Source organism: Pimephales promelas, chromosome 23 (assembly GCF_988280905.1).
Source record: "Pimephales promelas chromosome 23, fPimPro1.hap1.1, whole genome shotgun sequence".
NCBI classification, from domain to species: Eukaryota; Metazoa; Chordata; class Actinopteri; order Cypriniformes; family Leuciscidae; genus Pimephales; species Pimephales promelas.
The window spans coordinates 7,047,361-7,065,796 of NC_142791.1; the positions used below are offsets into that span (position 1 = coordinate 7,047,361).

At 33.7% G+C, this 18,436-nt stretch overlaps 1 protein-coding gene across 3 annotated transcripts in view; it reads right to left on the reverse strand.

The window, feature by feature from the left end:
• Positions 1 to 18,436, reverse strand: part of frem2a (FRAS1 related extracellular matrix 2a) — a 56,555-nt gene that overhangs the window by 25,518 nt on the left and 12,601 nt on the right. For all 3 annotated transcript variants that reach the window (XM_039667524.2, XM_039667522.2, XM_039667521.2), the window contains exons 3-6: positions 12,323 to 12,469; positions 7,952 to 8,182; positions 2,069 to 2,194; positions 741 to 992 (exon numbers count right to left, since the gene is read on the reverse strand). In XM_039667524.2, coding sequence (XP_039523458.2) covers positions 741 to 992; positions 2,069 to 2,194; positions 7,952 to 8,182; positions 12,323 to 12,469 — 756 coding nt within the window. The remainder of the gene's footprint in view (positions 1 to 740; positions 993 to 2,068; positions 2,195 to 7,951; positions 8,183 to 12,322; positions 12,470 to 18,436) is intronic.

Sequence of the window (18,436 nt, forward strand, 5' to 3'; positions counted from 1 at the left end):
TTTTGAGAGGTGCCATAATAACAACAAAACAGAGATAAAAGAACAAAAATCTGTTCGCTTTCCACCGAAAAATAATTAATTCTATTGCTTTGAGGAAAGACGGCTTTAGAATAACTCAACTTTATCTGTGATTTCAGGCCTCATAACGCTGGAGAAGAAAGAGCAAACTTCAGCGTTGCCCATTTACATGTGCATTGTGTCTATTCCGGGTTCATCCGCTGGCTGCCGTGTGCACACGAGACACGCTAAAATTCTGTCGCTATACAAGGCTTTGGAGAAAGATAAACTGCTCCTTAAATATCACTGTGTGTTGAACTAAAAAATACATATCTGTCTGAGCATGATATGGACTGTGAATAGCTCCAATTTGTATGGTTCACAGACTGAATTGTAAGTCTGCTTCCTTGTTTCCATTTTTTATTCAAAGAAAACGGTTTATATTTATTTTTAATTTGATACTTTTGGCACTTTTTATTGATAAAAAAGGATAAGGGAGAGAGGGAGAAAAAACTGGAACAGGAAGCCAGACTCAAACTCAAATTTCCAACATGACCACCACAGCCCAAGAGCATGTGCGCTGACCACTAAGCCACGGCTCTTATTCAACCCACTGCACGTTTGCAACTTTCGTTGTTCAGGTCACGTGTATATATCATCAAACTGTCAAAGTTATAATCAATACTTCATGGAGAGAAAATTTCCTGTTCCTTTAAATCATACAAAAGCAAATAAGTACTTACCATCGTCCAGGTCCGGCAGGAGGCGGATTTTCGTAGTGGGGTACTCTGGCCCCAGGTGGCCTCCAATAGGCATACTGAGGGTCACGTTGAAGCTCTCCTCGCCCTCATACAGTGAGTCGTCAATGATCACCACACGACAATGCTTCTCTGTCTCATCCTTATCAAAGCGCAAAATGCTGGCCTGCTCCTCTGGACGGGAGATGTAATCGGAGTAGGACAGAACAGAAGTGGGGACGGTTCCTGTGGCCGAACCTGCAGCAGACACAGAAAGGACACACGCAGGGAATTCATTCAAATCCACATAAGACACATCTGAGGATATGTTGCAAGTATGAATCTTCAAAGAGAGAGTTTACCCAAAAATGACAATGAAAGTTTTCAAAAACGACTGTTATTATACACTCAACATTGCATTTTTTTTAAAAATAGGACACAAAAGTAGAAACACACAAAAATGAATGATGTTTTAGAATGAATGACAGACCAAACCATTTCAAGGCAATGAGGCAATGTTCGTCGCAAAAAGCTATTGCATAACTTCAAAAGACTTTACACCCGTTTATCCATCCACCCATCCATCCATCCATTCATCCAAGGTTCTTTGAAAAAAACATTTAATTTTGTGTTCCACAGACAAAATGTTCAGTTTTGATTGAACTATACCATTTCCGCAAATTAAGAAAACAAGAATATTGCTCAGCTCAAGTGTTGTGAATCAATTATTTACAGTATTTGTACACACTAAGACTAAACTAAACATTCAATAATTTTAATGAATTTTTCAACCAAGCTGTTGGCATAAAAAAATGTTTTATTTAAAACTAAATATAGAATATATATTATATTTGTTTTTGTTAATTTAAAATGTTTTAATTTTTAATGATACATTTTTATTTAATTTAGCATAGAATTTCTATAGAAACTCCCTGCAGTTTCACTACAAACAAAAAGCATTACAGGAAAGTAAATAACGTAAAATTTTTAAAAAATGTACATAAAATTTGCATATTTATATACTATTATTTATTATTAATATTCAATATTTAACATTAATTTAATGTATATATATATATATATATATATATATATATATATATATATACAGTACATACTGTATATATACACACATATATATATATATATAATATTTATTATATGTTATTTAATATATATATATATATATATAATAATATATATTATTATAATAGATCCAGATTAGTATTTGTGCAGTACTTTTGGCCATCATAATCTGCCATTCTATTAAATATAAAGACAGTCTGCATAAAAAACAAAAGCATATATAAAGTTGAGTATGCTGTGTATTGCACCTTGCTGGGTGTAACAGACCACCATCAGTTCCTCACTGACATCTCCCCTCCTGTGCACTGGGATCAGGAGTTCTCCGATATCTTCTTCCACAGCAAAGCTGGCCTGAGGAAAGAACACCGTGGACTCTGTCAAAGGAAAAAGAAGATTTGGCTCAGTATTAGGACTGCTGTTCTGTTATATCAGTCACAGAGGGATTTAGCGGCTCCTTGTCAGAAACACCATTACCGCAGGGCTTTAGAACACCACAGGCGGTGGATTGATTCTTCAATATATAATTATTTCAAATCATACGGCTCTATACTGGCCGTTTATAATGCACATTTATCTTGCACAAAAGGCAAAAACACATTTTGGATGAGAAAATTGATTTTTCATATTGAGCGCTTCATATCGTAGGTTTTTAGTGGCCTTTGGACAGCGCGGCATCGATATCTGTCCGAAATGGCTGTGTATTGCCTTGTGTTGCACTGTAAACAGTCTGACTGAGTGGGAGTTGTTCAGCCGTTGTTATTTTCAAATACCGTAGGTCAGGATTGAGTCAACAGCATATAAACAGATATTTTATAGCACACTGAACTGATGGAGAAAAAAATTAAAACTCTAGCCAGAGACGGAAAATCTATAGAAAAGACTAGTGAAGAGAACAAGTCAAAGCCTGGTTGTGTTTTTGAAACAGAGGCGCATAGCGACCAATAATTAAAAAAAAAAAAAAAAAAAAAAAGATCATCCCTCTTTGCATGGCCTGGCCTTCCCCAAAAGCCTTCTATGCAAGTATACATGAAGTCTATAAGTGGTCTTTTGTCACCGAGGGAGAGAGGAGGTAAAAGATAGAGCAAATACTGTAGCTGTACAAGTAATGGGTAAAATGGAGGGAAAGACACATGCATTTTCAGTGACAGCTTTGAATGATAACATATAATAATTACAGTAGAATTTGGTGTCTCGGGACTTAAAATATAAAAATATTTTATTCACAAATGTTGTGTGATACAATTAACTTAATGGGCTAGTTGGGAACAAATCAAATGTTTCCATTTTTACATGAATTGATATTTAACCCTGTTACTCAAGTTGCAATTTAATTTTAAAAAAATAAATATTTTTCTTTAATTTATAGGAAATATTAGCCAACTTTATTTGGTCTAAAACTAGATAGGCCCTTAATTTACAAATTCTGGCATATTTTTTTCAAATATAATTGTTTTATTTGGTCTCTTTACTTTTCATGTTTATTTAATGTATATTGAAAGACTATAACATCAAATCAAAGGCATTATTAATATGTATTTAGACATGATAACAGGTTTAAAAAGGATTTAAAGGAAAATTAATAGAAATAAAACTCTAATAAAATTTACAGTAGTTTGATCCTCTGATTGACAGGTATTTCAGTAAATGTCAATCATCTATTCTCCCAATTTGTTTAAAATAAAAAAAAGAGAGAAAGACAGCAATTACTATATTTTGTAACAATTTATCCGCCCCAGATTTTTTTCAACCACATGAACTTGTGATTTTCAGAACAAAATATCCTCTGCAAAAACAAAACATGGTTCTCCGTTCAGAGTCACGGCTCTGCTGATAAGAATGAATCTTACAGCCCTCAAGACTCAAACACTGGCTCTGAGAAAAGAATAACAATAAAGCAAATGAATGTAGCCTCTCAGGTATAAGGCTTATGTATTGAGAGAGAGAGAGAGAGAGACTGTGTCTTACCCTCACACAGGAAACTCTCATGCATCAGGGCCAAAAATAATGACCTTGTTTTGTAAGAAACAAAAACAAGGCCGATTAGAAAGTAAAATCCTATACATTTATATTCAGCTCTTGGTTGAGTTATCTGCAATTATGCGGTCAAAAATGACTTTTTTTTTTTGATTGATAGAGTAGCATGGTATAGATAGGATTTATTTTAATTATATGCCAATCATAACAGGTTATTTGTAAAAAGTATTGCAGTACTTTTCTATATTCACTTTGAATGAACACACAAATGCATATATTGCATTAGGTTCCTTCTTTCCTTCCTCACAAAATATAAGTAAGAAATATGATTTTAATTCAAGATATAATATTTAAAAAAAAGTCTAAGTCTAAGTCATGCGCTTAGATTGTTAAAATAGTGCCCTAAATCTCCTATGCAGTTTTGCTTCAAGAAAATGCAGCTTGTTTTAAAGATATATAGTTTTAATACTAATTTAGAAAAGACTTTCTTGCATTTTTGTTTTGAAGATCGTGTGACCTTGAAAAGGTCAAACAAACCAGAGTATTTCAATATTCCATCAGGAAAAGGTAAAGCCATTTTAGCTTTCATTAAACCCCTTTTCAACATAAGAATAATAAAACCTGAAAGCAAAGTTTCAGTAATGCAGTAGTCTCTCCTCTTCCTTAATGGCTCTTTTACGGTAATAAGCAGTGAAAGGTTCTGGCTGTATAGCAGGAAGCTTGTCACATCACAGCCATCCCAGTCACAGATGTGACTCCAGATGCAGGCTTTTGTCTGAGCCAGCGGGTCGTTGTAAGCCATCATGTGTGAACGACTCTGTGGCAACTGGGTCAGACAGGTCTCCAAAGGCCCTTGTCGGAAGAAAACCACCTCCCTCTTGCATTCAAATATTAATGCCTGACCTCACACTGCCACACATGCATAAAAGCTAAAAGGATAATTAACCTGAAAGGAAAAAAAAACTGCACATGGAGCAACAGGACCACAGCATGCCGACCGCCTCATCCTCATCCTCCCCTCCCTCTCGCCATTAGAAAGAGCAGCCAGACTGTCACGTCAAGCTTCCCATGGGGCATCAGCCTCAGAAAACAAACCCCACCGTAAGACTGATAATTAGTTCACTGGGGAAGCAGCAGAGTTTTCTTTCTTTTTTTTCGAAGGAGAAATAACTTCTGCAAAGATAGCAAGGTTTAAGTAACATTTAAAAGGAAACTATCGCAACGTTTGGGATTGTAGATGAAAATTTGAATTACCCAGGGACCCCGAGGAGGCGATAAAGACAAAAACACACAGAATAAAACAATGTAAGCCTCCGGTTATTCAAGCTACACATTCAAATATGCCCGTAATTGTGAGAATATGAGATGATGTCGTGATGATGAACAGGCAAATAATTCAGCTACGGCTCTCAGCTAAAAAAAAAAAAAGACGCAGCTTCATCAACAGACTGACAAGTCTGGAGATAAAAGAAAGCTTGTGTAAAAAGTGTTTTTGAAGACAGGTTTATTGTTTATCCACGATGGTCTGATTACAGCTTTCTGTTGCTATTATGCCATCTCTCTGTTTGGGTCCTCGCAAAGAAAAGTGCTTCTCCTCAGAAATGACCCCTTAAAAAATGTGCAACTTACATTTAAATGTGAATGGTTTAATTACAGAGGGAGCCAGAGCAGACTGGTCAAACCTTTCTCAAACACCTGTTAACAATTTACATTAATAGAGAGATGCTTTCAAAGTAAGAAAGAGCTGTGCGGAGAATTCCAGACAAAAAGAAGGGTTGGCGATATGCGGAGGTGGACAGTGTGCTGAAAACTCGCAGATAGGAAGAGATATCAAATGCTATGATAATTGAGGTCTACTGAAAGATGGAAAAAAGCATCTATGGAGATAATGCCTGTATTTTACCTGCAACATTGAACAAAATGATAAAATAACCTGGAATGTTTTTAGAAGCTTTGTTGTTGTTTTTTTCTACCACTCACTCACTACTTCGCTATATGTAATGGGGGTTCAGTATATTGAGCGGCTGGACCGGAGAAGTTTGGATATTTTTGAAGAATTAAATGTATCTGAAAAAAGATACATATAATCATTGGGTAAGTTTGTGTCTGAAAAGGCAATGCACATTAGATAGAATGTAATATACACTTGTGTTCACAACTTTTTTATGTTTTGAAAGTCTTTTATGCTGCTCACAGAGGTTTTATTTATTTTTTATCAAAAATGCAGTTTTATTGTAATATATTTTAAAATGTAATTTATCTATGTGATGCAAAGTTGAATTTTCAGCATCATTTCTTCAGTCTAGTGTGATTTCAGTGATGATTTGATTAAACATTTCTTAATATTATCAATGCTGAAAACAGTGCTGCTTCATATTTTTGAGAATTTAAAAAAATATATTTCTGATGAATAAAAGTGTTTTTATTTGAAATATAAATATTTTGTAATACTATAAAATCTATTTACTGTCACTTTCAAAGTATTAATTGTTGAATAAAAGTATTAATTTATTTCAACAACAAAAAAAATCTTTTTTTTTTATTTATTAAAGCTACACTGTGTGATTTTTACCCCCATCTAGCGGTGAAAAGATATATGACCATCCAGTGAATATTAGTTTCGGTTCCTCTCAATTCCGATTTCGTTTTAACTCCTACGGTGGCCAGTGTAGTCCAAGATTAACATGGCTTCCAGTTCGACCTCGTCAATGAGTGTTAACTCAAACGTAAACGTAAAAGGCGAAGCTTGAATTAACGGGTATGTCCCTCTTTGGCTAATGTACATTCAAGATGGAGGGGCAACATGGCGACCGACATTAGAACCCCTTACCCGTATGTATTTTCAATGGCATATTATACACTCACGAGAATACTTTATTACTTGAATGAAGAAAATATACATTAATGAGCACATATATTTTTGAAAGAACTAAGTGTTTTAGCTAAGAATAAACTAAAAGAGTTACACAGTAGCTTTAGGTGTAATTTATAATTACTGGTCTGCACCAACCAGAAATGTTCCAATAATAAAATACTTCTAGCCCAGCTTAATATGCAAAGACAACCATAAAAGTAAGCCTTTTTTCAAGATTACACCCGATTTACCCAAAAAAAGGTGAAAACAAAGGGTCACTTTTAAAACATTGCTCTGTCTTTTTAGAGCCGCTTGGCAACAGTAGCATACCGACTCAACCAATGATGTGAGTTTAAAATAGTTATTTATTCACAATTTTACAGTTTTTACGGCATTTTTGGTCAAATAAATAAAGGCTTGGTGAGCATAAGAGAGTTTCAAAAACCTAAAATCTTACCAACCCCAATCTTTTTGTCACAGGGCGGTTGCGGAGAATAGTGTGAGGACTCAAGCGCAGAGGTGAAGAAGTGTTTAATTAAGTAAAACATAGATCAAACAAACATAAGAAATCCATGTATCAAGAACTAGATTATAAATCCAGGAACATGACAGGCAGGGCAGGGCAGGGCAGGGAAGGGAAGGGAAGGGAAGGGAAGGGCAGGGCAGGGCAGGGCAGGGCAGGCACAGAACTACACACAACAACACACCCATAATATTAACAACGAACAAGCACTGGACAGCAAAAACAGGGAGACTAAATAGGAAGGCAAACAAAGAAGGTAACGAGGGAAACTAGGTGAAACCAATAATCCAATAATGAGGCAACAAGATGGGAGGGGCTAGACAATCCACAAGAGCACATGGCACACAGAGAACTCATAATAGCCATGCACTCACAGTAAACAAGAACGGAAGTATATTACAGTTTATCTAATGTGCACTGGCTTTTCAGACACAAACTGATTATATGAGATAATTTAAAAATCTTATGGACACCTTTTGAACAGTAGTTGTATATCACCTGCATTTCATCCCATTTGAATGCTTATCAGCATTTTAACTCTGCATTTAAAAAAAAAAGAAGAGAACATTAACTGCTCTTTTATTCAATCTAACTGGATACAATTAGTCAAGGTTGGAGCCAGAAGATAAAAATACACAAAACATTTAACTTCTAACCCTTGTTTTTACTGTTCTGTAATGCTCAGAGGTGCAGAAATAGCTTTTCAGCTGTAATAAAGTTAGGCAGTTTATAGTTCTAAAAAGGATAAATCTTAGTTTGGTCAGTTTTTGTTGGACTTACCATCACCTGGATCCACGATCTCAACTGTGGCTATTGCTGGTGACTCCAAAAGACTCATCACAGGCTCAGTCAGGAAAATCTGGAACGTCTCGGACTGCTCATATTTCTCATCAGGGAGAACCCTCACTCTCCATGTGGCCGTGGTCTGGCCGGGGTTAAATTGTACCTGCTTCTGAGATTTTCCCAGGAAATCCTTGCCCTTCTCGGCACTGCCATCCAGAGTACCAATCCCTAAAAAACAGCAGAAATACAACGATTTTGTCAAACTTTTCCTGACTTCATATCTCCAGCCTCCAAATGAGTCACAATTCAAGACTTTGAGAATTATCTCCTCAAAGAAGCTTTTTACGACATTTATGAGCTGGGATTAGCTAAAGTCTGCATTTCCTAGATTTACAAAGATCGCACACAACAGCCCAAGTGTCTACGGATCATTGATGCCATGCAGAAAGAGATGCACTATGTAGAGAAGTTTAAAAAAGCCACGTGGCTGTTGGTGTCTAGTGCTTCAAGGCTAAGATGTAGGAACAAAATCAAGGAACAAGTACAGCATGTACACTCAACTTCCTCACTACTATAACACAAGAATGAAGCTGTGATGGGATTCCCACACAGTGGGAAAACCTGACGTGAACCTGCCCAGAAGCGTTTGATCTCTGATACATCAAGCAGAGACACTGCCAGGGATCCGTCTGCCAGAACCTCCCAAACAGATGTGAGGAATTAAATCACCCCAGTCTTCCAGATCAATGCTGGATGATCACTGCTCTTCAATCCATAACACTTAAGCTACAACATGACAAGAAAAGCAAAATGCCGGTAGTAACGTAATACAAGTTAATTTGACTCATATATATGAATTTGTCATTACAAAGTATTGACTAAATTTAAAGAATATTTATGACTAAAAATGTATGACTACAACAAAAAGCTGTGAACAATCACTGATTGCAGCAGACACTTTTTTTAGAGACTTTTCTACCATTTAATGCAGAAATTATGGCTGATACTGTGTTCCTCGAGAACTGGTATTTTAGAAATTAGAAACATCACAAGTAAGACGTTATTTCATTAGTAAATATAGGACAGGGAAGATATAGATATCTCCTAATTTGATACTATCACGATACTTGGGTGCCGATACGATATGTGATTTCTAAAAATTGCGATTCACATAGTCACATGGGTCATTTATTTATTGATATTTATTAATCATCTGAAAGCTGAATAAATAAGCTTTCCATAGATGTATGGTTTGTTAGAATAACTCACTACTTGTATAAATCACTGCTTGAAAATCTGGAATCTGAGGGTGCAAAAAAAAAAAAAAAATCGAAACATTGAGAAAATCGCCTTTAAAGTTGTCCATCATGTTCATTTTGCGCTGCATTCATTCGCAAAAATAAACGTTTAATATACTTACAGTAGTAAATTTACAAAATATCTTCATGGAACATGATCTTTACTTAATAGTCTAATGATTTAAAAGGCATAAAAGAAAAATGGATAATTTTGACCCATATGTATTGTTGGCTATTGCCACAAATATACCCGTGCTACTTGTGACTAGTTTTGTGATCCAGGGTCACATTATATTTCAGTTACACTAGAGGGGTTGTGAAACTGATGTTCATAAGGCCCCTTAAGTGACCATTAAAGTTTTTTTTTTTTTTTGCAGCTGCAGTATTCAGCTACAACTTCAGAAGGAACAAAAACCTTCAAATGTTCCACTCAACCATGTGAAAAAAATCTTCCAAGAAAGCACAGAAAGGCAGAAATTGATTGAAAGATATAAGGAGAATACAATAAAAAGAGAATGAGAGCGAGAGAGTTCACTTTCAATTCCATTTCTCTAACAACAGGGGGGCCCATTCTACCCACAACAAGCGGCATAGGACGCCAGACACAAGGAAAAGGAGAAAAGGACCGAGGCAGGCGGGTGTGAAAAAGTGGAAAGCTTTGTTTGGGGGGGATGATGTTTGGCAGAGATCGGAGCGCCAGGCTCCAAAGAGCACAGAGAAAGAGCACTAACACTATCACACTTTGGCTGTTACAAGGATGGTTCATCCGAAAATTGTATTCGGACATACCCTTTTTTTTTTCGGTAATGTAGTTCAAAACCATTTTTGTTTCGTTTCTTCTGTTACACGGTGATTTGAAGCAATGACAATTTGAGTGTCATAAAATATCATTTTATTTAAAGATATACTGTACATTAGTCTCTTATAAAGTGAAAATGAAAATAACTGTTTTCTTTTGTTATATATATATATATATATATATATATATATGCATATACATAAAATGTAATTTATTCCTGAGATGGCAAAGCTGAATTTTCAGCATCATTGCGTTATATTTTCCTCCAGAAATTATTATAATCATTTGAAAACAGTTGTTGCTTCTTTTTTGTCTTCAAAAGAACAGCATTTATTTGAAATAATCTTTTGTAACAGTATTGGTGTATCCAAAATGGTCAACGTTTATGAAAATGTCTTTATTCACATTTCTTTCATTAATTCTTTTAAATATTTTCTACTATATGCTCTGATATGTTTGATTATTTCCAAATGTAAGATCTTTGGTGTCTCTTCTGTGCTGTAAGATTGAGTGGGTGTACAGTATATTCCATCAGAATGATTACGTGATGTACCTTTGTTGTTCCCATCTCTGCAGACATGAGAAAATGCAAATCTGCAGTAGCCTACTCTCTGAAAGGTGTCAAAACAACACCTTGTATATATATATATATATATTTATATATATTTTTTTTTTCATCTGTCTTTGACATTTGACCAGTCACTCTGACTTAGCCATTTCACCAACTATGATATAATGGATACATCTGTGTGACCTTTTCTAATTAAACCAAAATATAAGTTTAAAAGGCTGTACATTTGTTGCTGCTCTTCAGTTCTCCTTCTTCTCCTGCTTTGTCTCTTCTACCTCTCCTTTCATTCTGCATTCATTTGATTTTATAATAAACTCTAATTTACTTGTCTCTATAATTTTACATTTTTACTTAATAAATGTGTTTTTCCTTATTAAATTTTGATCTTTGACATCAACATTGCTTTACTGCCTGGATCCCATTATACCAATTATATAAATGTATTTCCTATCAATTTAGATCATTTTAATGCATCCTTGCTGAATAAAAGTATCCATTTCTTAAAAAAAATGTCTTACTGACCCCAATTTTTTTTAAATGGTAGAGTATATTCAAAATGTTCAGTATAAGAACTTCTATATGGAAGCCAACTTTCAGTTCAGATAATAAAAAAAGAAAGGTAAATGCAACTTCTGTAATCCCAGGATTCAATGTAAAATAATATACTTTTTATTTGAAATGACCAAAATTGCTGTCTCAACTACACGACATGATTCGTCTGTATTACACACATTTCTTTGGTAGCTATTTTATAGAATGGCAGGGACAAAATTAGCAGAAGCCTATGAGGCCACTCACACCGAACACGAGTTTGAATATAAAATGCATGTCAGCGCAATGAAAAAAACTAGGTTTAGATCACTCATTTTTCCTTCCCCTGCATAGAACCTCATTATTTACACCCCATATCCATCTTTTCTATTTGATCCCTTCCTTCTCATCATGCTCTCCACTTTCACATTCCCTCTTTTTAACCTCAACATCCCTCAAAGCCAACACACACAAACCACAAATCCGAAGCAGTGTAGACTCTTGGTTTCATGAATACTGACCAAATGTGGGGCAGTACTGAGCACAGTGCAGGGCAAGATAAGCAGGTGTAAGCTCAAAAAAATGTTCCGACTGTTTTACGGATGTCAGAGAGAGAGAGAGAGAGAGAGAGAGAGAGAGAGGGCTTTCATCTCAGACACAAAAAAGCCAAAACTACTTAGAAAAACATCTCTAACAGCTTCCCGTTGATAAGCTCAAGTAATAACAGCTCTCACTGTGAACACAGACGACACTGAATGCTAATGATTCACTTTTAACGATTGTACTGCTTCTTGTCAAGTTTAATCAATTCTGGATAATGATTTGTTTTTGCGGCAAAAAAAAAAAGGTGATGGAGAAGGACACATTTATGAAATAAATTATTTTACTGGTAATAAAGAATAAAGAATTTCTATATTATAATAATTATCTTCACAACTTGTAATCATTCCTTCAATGTGCTCATTGTGTCTGCTATGAATGAATACATTGTTTGCCAACTCTGTGATTTGCATATGCGCATTTCTGAAATGCATTACTTGGACACAGTCACCTCTGATAACAGATCACTCAAAACTGTAATATACTGTAGACATTTTCTGTAAAGCTGCTTTGAAACGATGTATTGTGAAAATCAATATACAAATAAATGTGAATACTGTGATACTCACCGACAAAAGACGTTTCACCCAGAAAACCTCGACGCCTAAGGATCACCTCGAGAACTTTATCCTGCTCATCCACCACATATTTCGGCTTCTCTAGAGAAATCCAAGCCCAGTTCAGACGAAACTGCTGGTTCTTCAGTTTGTTCCCTCCTGAAAATAACAGATAGAATGTGTACAGCGAGGCACTATTATTGGCAGCGGAAAGCATTATGAAATTAAAAGGAGCTGCAGTGATGCAGGAATTTTTAGGCCAACCCTGAAGTTACCGTTACACTGATTCCTTCAGCAAAAATGAATAGGATTTTTCCATTGGCTTTTGGATTGTTGCAGAAAATAAAAAAATGTTTATCTATCTTACACATTTGTTCAATAATATAATCTTCACAAATTAACACAACTTGTGTGTTAAATACAACTGTCATAAAATAAAAAAATGTTGGATTATATAAATGACTTAAGCATGATAATAAACACAATGAGGCTGTAAAAGAACAATAAGTAGAAGTTTACGTGATGATGTTTAATGTCACAGAAAACCACTGTAGTCCCATTTAGCCACTTGTTAACTATTACTGATGTATTTTATGTAGATGAATTTAAGTTTTTTACGTATCTTAAGCTTGTGTTAACCACAGACCCTATTTCTGGAATTTACCAAATACCAATTAAAAAAAAACCTATTGACTTTGTGAAAATATAACGCAAAGTTCAAAAATGGGTTTTAGGACTCATTCCTGCAGAGCTCTATAAAATATTTTTGTAAATTATTAGTCTAGGTACACTGTAAAAAAAAAAAAGTTTACCATCAAAAATACGGTAGCAACGTTATTGGTTTTACAGACTTAACTTAAAATTTACAGTAATAAACCATATTTCTTTATCTGATATAATGTTAATTTACCAACCTATTTAAGTATTGATATCCGTTTTGTACCATTGTGCCACTGACAACCAACAATCACAGCAGATATGAGAGTCACATGATCAATCAAAGCTCATCACAAGCATCTTACATAAAAAGGTTAATACTTGTAAAGAAGCTGCACAGCGTCATTCACACAAACATTAAACACCATCATGGTAACACACGATATAAAAAAAAAATGCAATAAACATTAATTTAACAACATTAAATGTAACATAAAACCCTAATGTACAAAACTGATTAGAAAAAAAAAACCAAAAAAAAAAAAAACCTATGAGGAACCATATTAGTTATTTCAAGAAAAATTCAACAAATTTTTCAAAAACAAAAAAAGTGTCACACAGGGAATTGTGGGAATGTAAATTTACGTTTTTTTCACTGTAAATGATACTTTTTCACTTTCAACAACTATAAATTTAACGGTATTTTACAGTAAAATTACATTAAATATACCCTGAGATCTATCACAGTTATTTACCGTATATGATACGGAAACTTTCTGTTAACCAATTAACAGTTTTCCACTCTAGCATTTGTCTTTTACCATTAAAATTACGAGTATTTTTTACAGTAGAGATATGTTCTACTGTAGTTCATGATGAATCTGTGGAAATCTGCAGAGCTTTTCAGTGTAGCCTTATACCTTTTACCAATGCCTTATGAATATGACCCTCATAATGGACTCAGAGGGGATTAATTAGAGATTATAATTCAAACATAAATGTGCACACCGCCGGTTGTGTTTGCTTAAGGGATTCATGGGAAATAACTCTCTCATATGCTACATCTTACATGTAAACCGTTTGGGTTTTATAGCATATAAACAGCACAATGTACAGGATCCATGTAGTATAATCTTTGTTATTTTAAACCGAAAATAATCACTTACAATGTCTCTACATAGGTTCTCGCCCCAGATTGCTTTAGCAGCGGTCTTTTACCCATGCACACTAAAAATAATGGTTTGTTTATATAGAAAAAAGGATGTAGTTCAGTGAAGAACAGACATAATGTAATATTTATGTCTTGTGCATGCTGACTTCGCACATGCTTGGATTCAGAAATCTTGGTGTATCTCACATTAAATGTGTCATCCAGCTGTACCTCTCAATTACCATCTTCATTTAGTTTAAATATAAATTGAGTCCATGATTATTAAGGTACCCTCTGCTCCAGTCGAAGGCAGTCTGCACCTCCAATACCGGTACATTAAAAATGAACAAATACCCATAAACAAAAAGTTTAGACTTCATGCATTACAAAGCCTATATTTAAATCTGTGTCAAAGTCTGTGTAAATTTATCACATTTAGTGCACACATACTTTCAGACCTATAGGCTACATATAATCTATATTTACATCATGTATTGGAGTTAATTCACTTCACGTGCACAGAAAACATCAGAGACAAATTCCCAATTTATCTACACCATGTATATTCATTACTTTTCTATGCTTTTTTCACTTGATTTCCTCAAGCTAACCCCAGGCTCCTAATATCTCACTCACTTACCATGTCTGGGATATGTTATGGCTGGAAAAAGAATTGATATGTTGCTAATACCACTGCATTTATAACTCAATATTAGTCTGTAATTACATACGGTTGCAAGTTGATAACTGTCAGGCAGATGATATAGACCATATCTAATTCAGAATGTAGGAAAATAAACAATTTTTTCATGTTAAAGTGATTATATTTGACATTTGATGAGGAATTAGCAGCATAACCCTCATGGTTCGTTGAATTATCATAATGGTCCACATAATTAAGAGTCCAGGGTCCGTCCATATATAGATTGCAGGTAAATGTTAAAAGGAAGCTGTAATAAATTATAAGTTATATATATATATAATTTCGTCATATCGGTGAGGCCATCTAATTTGTGATATTTTTTTTATTGTAAGAATGGGGTAGGAGTTTATAAGATTTTTTTTCTTCATCCCACTCCTGTTCTTTTTGTCATGGAATGTACTTTTGTTTGTTGGATTTGCTAAATTGTTATTGTGGGATTTCGTATTGCATTACCATGAAAAGAGAATAAAAAAAAAAAAAGAAATTATATATATATGTATACACACACACACATATATTAGGGCTGTCAAACAATTAATCGCATCCAAAATAAAAGTTTGTGTTTACATAATATATGTGGGTGCACTGTGAATATATATATATATATATATATATATATATATATATATATATATATATGTGTATGTATATATATATATATATATATATATATATATATATATACACACACATTTATATTTAAGAAAAAAAATATTATTTATATATAAAATATGAATATTTATATATAATATAAATTATATATAAATCTATATACAGTATATAGATGAAAATATTTCTTAAATATATACAAGCATGTGTATATATATATATATATATATATATATATATATAATTATAGACAGTGCACCCAGATATATTATGTAAACACAAATTTTATTTTGGATGCGATTAATCGTTTGACAGCAATACAACCACATCCATTTGTTAAAATAAAGATTCTAATTATCACTATTAACAGGTGACAATGTTTGATTTTATTTACAGTCTTATGTTTTATTATACCACTGTTAGGCAGTAAACAATGCTCCCATGATTTCTGCAGTCAACGCAGAGGTATTAATGCGGCACGTTATCCGAGCAGAAATGACACTTCTACTTTCATCTCGTCATCCTCTATCAGTTTAGGGAAGAAGTGATTGATAGGGTGTTGTTTAAATGTCTGCAAAGAAAATTTGCCAGTAAAGAAAAAGCTCTTTCAGCCCAAGGACTTCACTATCCTGTGGGTTTAGTTTGTTCATTCAGGTCAATGAGCTGAGCAAACAAAACACCATCAGTTACCAAAAAGAGAAAAATCTAGTGGATTTTTACATTTTCTAAAAATGTATGTTTGCCTGTGAAAAATATGCCAACTATAATGCTATTATAATTATATACAATTATGCAAAAAGTAATGTAATTGTCAACAAAAATATTAGTATCAAAGGATTTAAATAATAAGTATTACAGTATATTAAGGTGAAAGTCAACTAAATTACTGTATGACTAAACAAACAAACAAACAAAGAAACAAAAATATAATTTTACTATTGGGGTTTTGAAAACGTTAACTAAGAAACAGTATTACTGATTCTTGCCTCAGTTAGAGGCCACCGGAAAAAAAAGAAATCTAAATAAATGAGAAGAAAAGAGAAAACAAGCTATTTACTCATAAAAGCATCACACATGTGAATATAAAATCTGTTTTATTGTTTTTGTTTGGTTGTCAAGCTGAACAATGCTCTCATTAGCTTTGCCAATGAAAAATCTACTGACAATTTGCTTTGAAGCCCAGTGGATTTGTCCAAACCCTAATACTGACAGTCTCCATGAAACTTCTCACACAAAAAGCCACTAATGATGTTATTAAACACTAATGTTTCAAAGCCGGAGAGTTCAGACCGAGTTTCCTAGAAAGACCTGACAGCACAACAGCTGACATTCGCTCAGAATAGCTCATTAAAAGCTAATCAGTGCCTGGTGCATGAGAAGCTTTACTCTATCCAGAAACTTTAAAGAACTTCTTAACAACATCTAAAAATAGAGCTCACGAATAATTCATCAGATAGTAGAAACCTCAATCCTCCCAAAAGACTGGATAAAGTCAGACAGAAGTCAAATTGAGATGACCCCCGAGGGTCTCCGTACATAGTGATTTATAAAAGTCTTATCTTAACAGAGTTAGAAAATATATCTGAACATGAGAATGAATGAGAATAGGAGAGTATTATGAGCTTTAAGCCACAAATTCCTGCTTTATATTATTTCGGTTTGCCGAAAGCATCAACATCAACAAATCCTCAGGAGCTCCACACTCCCAAAACTTAGTTAAACACAAGTCAAAAACAAGTACTTTGAGTCCTGTTTATCAAACACTGTAAAACATATATTTTCATGATTTGTAATCACAACATTTTTTCTTTTGTCAAATCAACTTAAATCATTTATGTAGTTCAGATAACATAATATTTTGAGATGATGCTTAAATCAATCTCCAATTAATTTCCAGTTCAATGAATTAAAAATTTTAAGGCAACCAGATTACTTCATTTTTTAAGTTAAACCTACAATATCTTTTTACACTATTTTATCTGTTGCACATACTAATATTTCTAAATAGTTTTCCTCACCTTTAGTTTATAGAATTAATCTGACAACTGAATTAGAATAAGAAAAATCTAAAAAGAAAATTATGTAGACAAGACAAGTTACGTTGTGAATAGGCTTTTTCTATAACAAACTACATTCAAAAGTCTCTTATGCTTACCAAGACTGCATTTATTTGGAGAAAAATACAGTAAAAACAGTAATATTGTGGAATATTATTATAATGAATAAAAAAAAAATTCCCCAATTTTATTATATTTTTAATTTCTTTACTCCAGTCTTCACTTTTCAGTGTCATGATCCTTCAGAAATCATTCTAATATGTTGATTTGCTGCTTTAGAAACATTTCTTAATACTATCAACGTTGAAAATAGTTGTGCTACTTAATATTTGATACTTTTTTTACTGGATTCTTTTATTAATAAAAAGTTAAAGAGAAAAGCATTTATTTTGCTGGTACTTTTGACCAATTTAACACATCTTTGCTCAATGATATTATTAATTTCTTGGGGGGAAAAAAAAATCATACTGACCCTAAAAACTTTTGATAGGTCGTTCACAAATGTTGAGTAATAAATACATTATATTTTAATCGAAATGAATAAAACAACAACTACAATTGCTAAGATTTTAGTGACTAAGATTAAAAATAATAATAACACTAATAAAAGATTACATGCATATCGGATAAGCAGTTGTGTGCCACTGACAAGGTCTTATGCCTTCCCTCACACGCATCATTGATGCAGATAATAAACATTAGGAACAGAATACATCAAGACATTAATGCAATTTTTGCATTTAGGTGCTTCTCGAAGAGTAGAAAACATATCAACATAACTATCAGCTAGATTATCAACACATTGATTCTGATGGGTGTTTGCTCAAACTGTGCTTCAGCTAAAAAACAGCAGCTTGTTGGTCTTTTCACGGATCCTCTAGCCTTTCCTCATCTAGCTCAATGTGTTCTTGGCTTCAGCCACAAAGTCTTGGCTGTTTGCTTTACTGTTT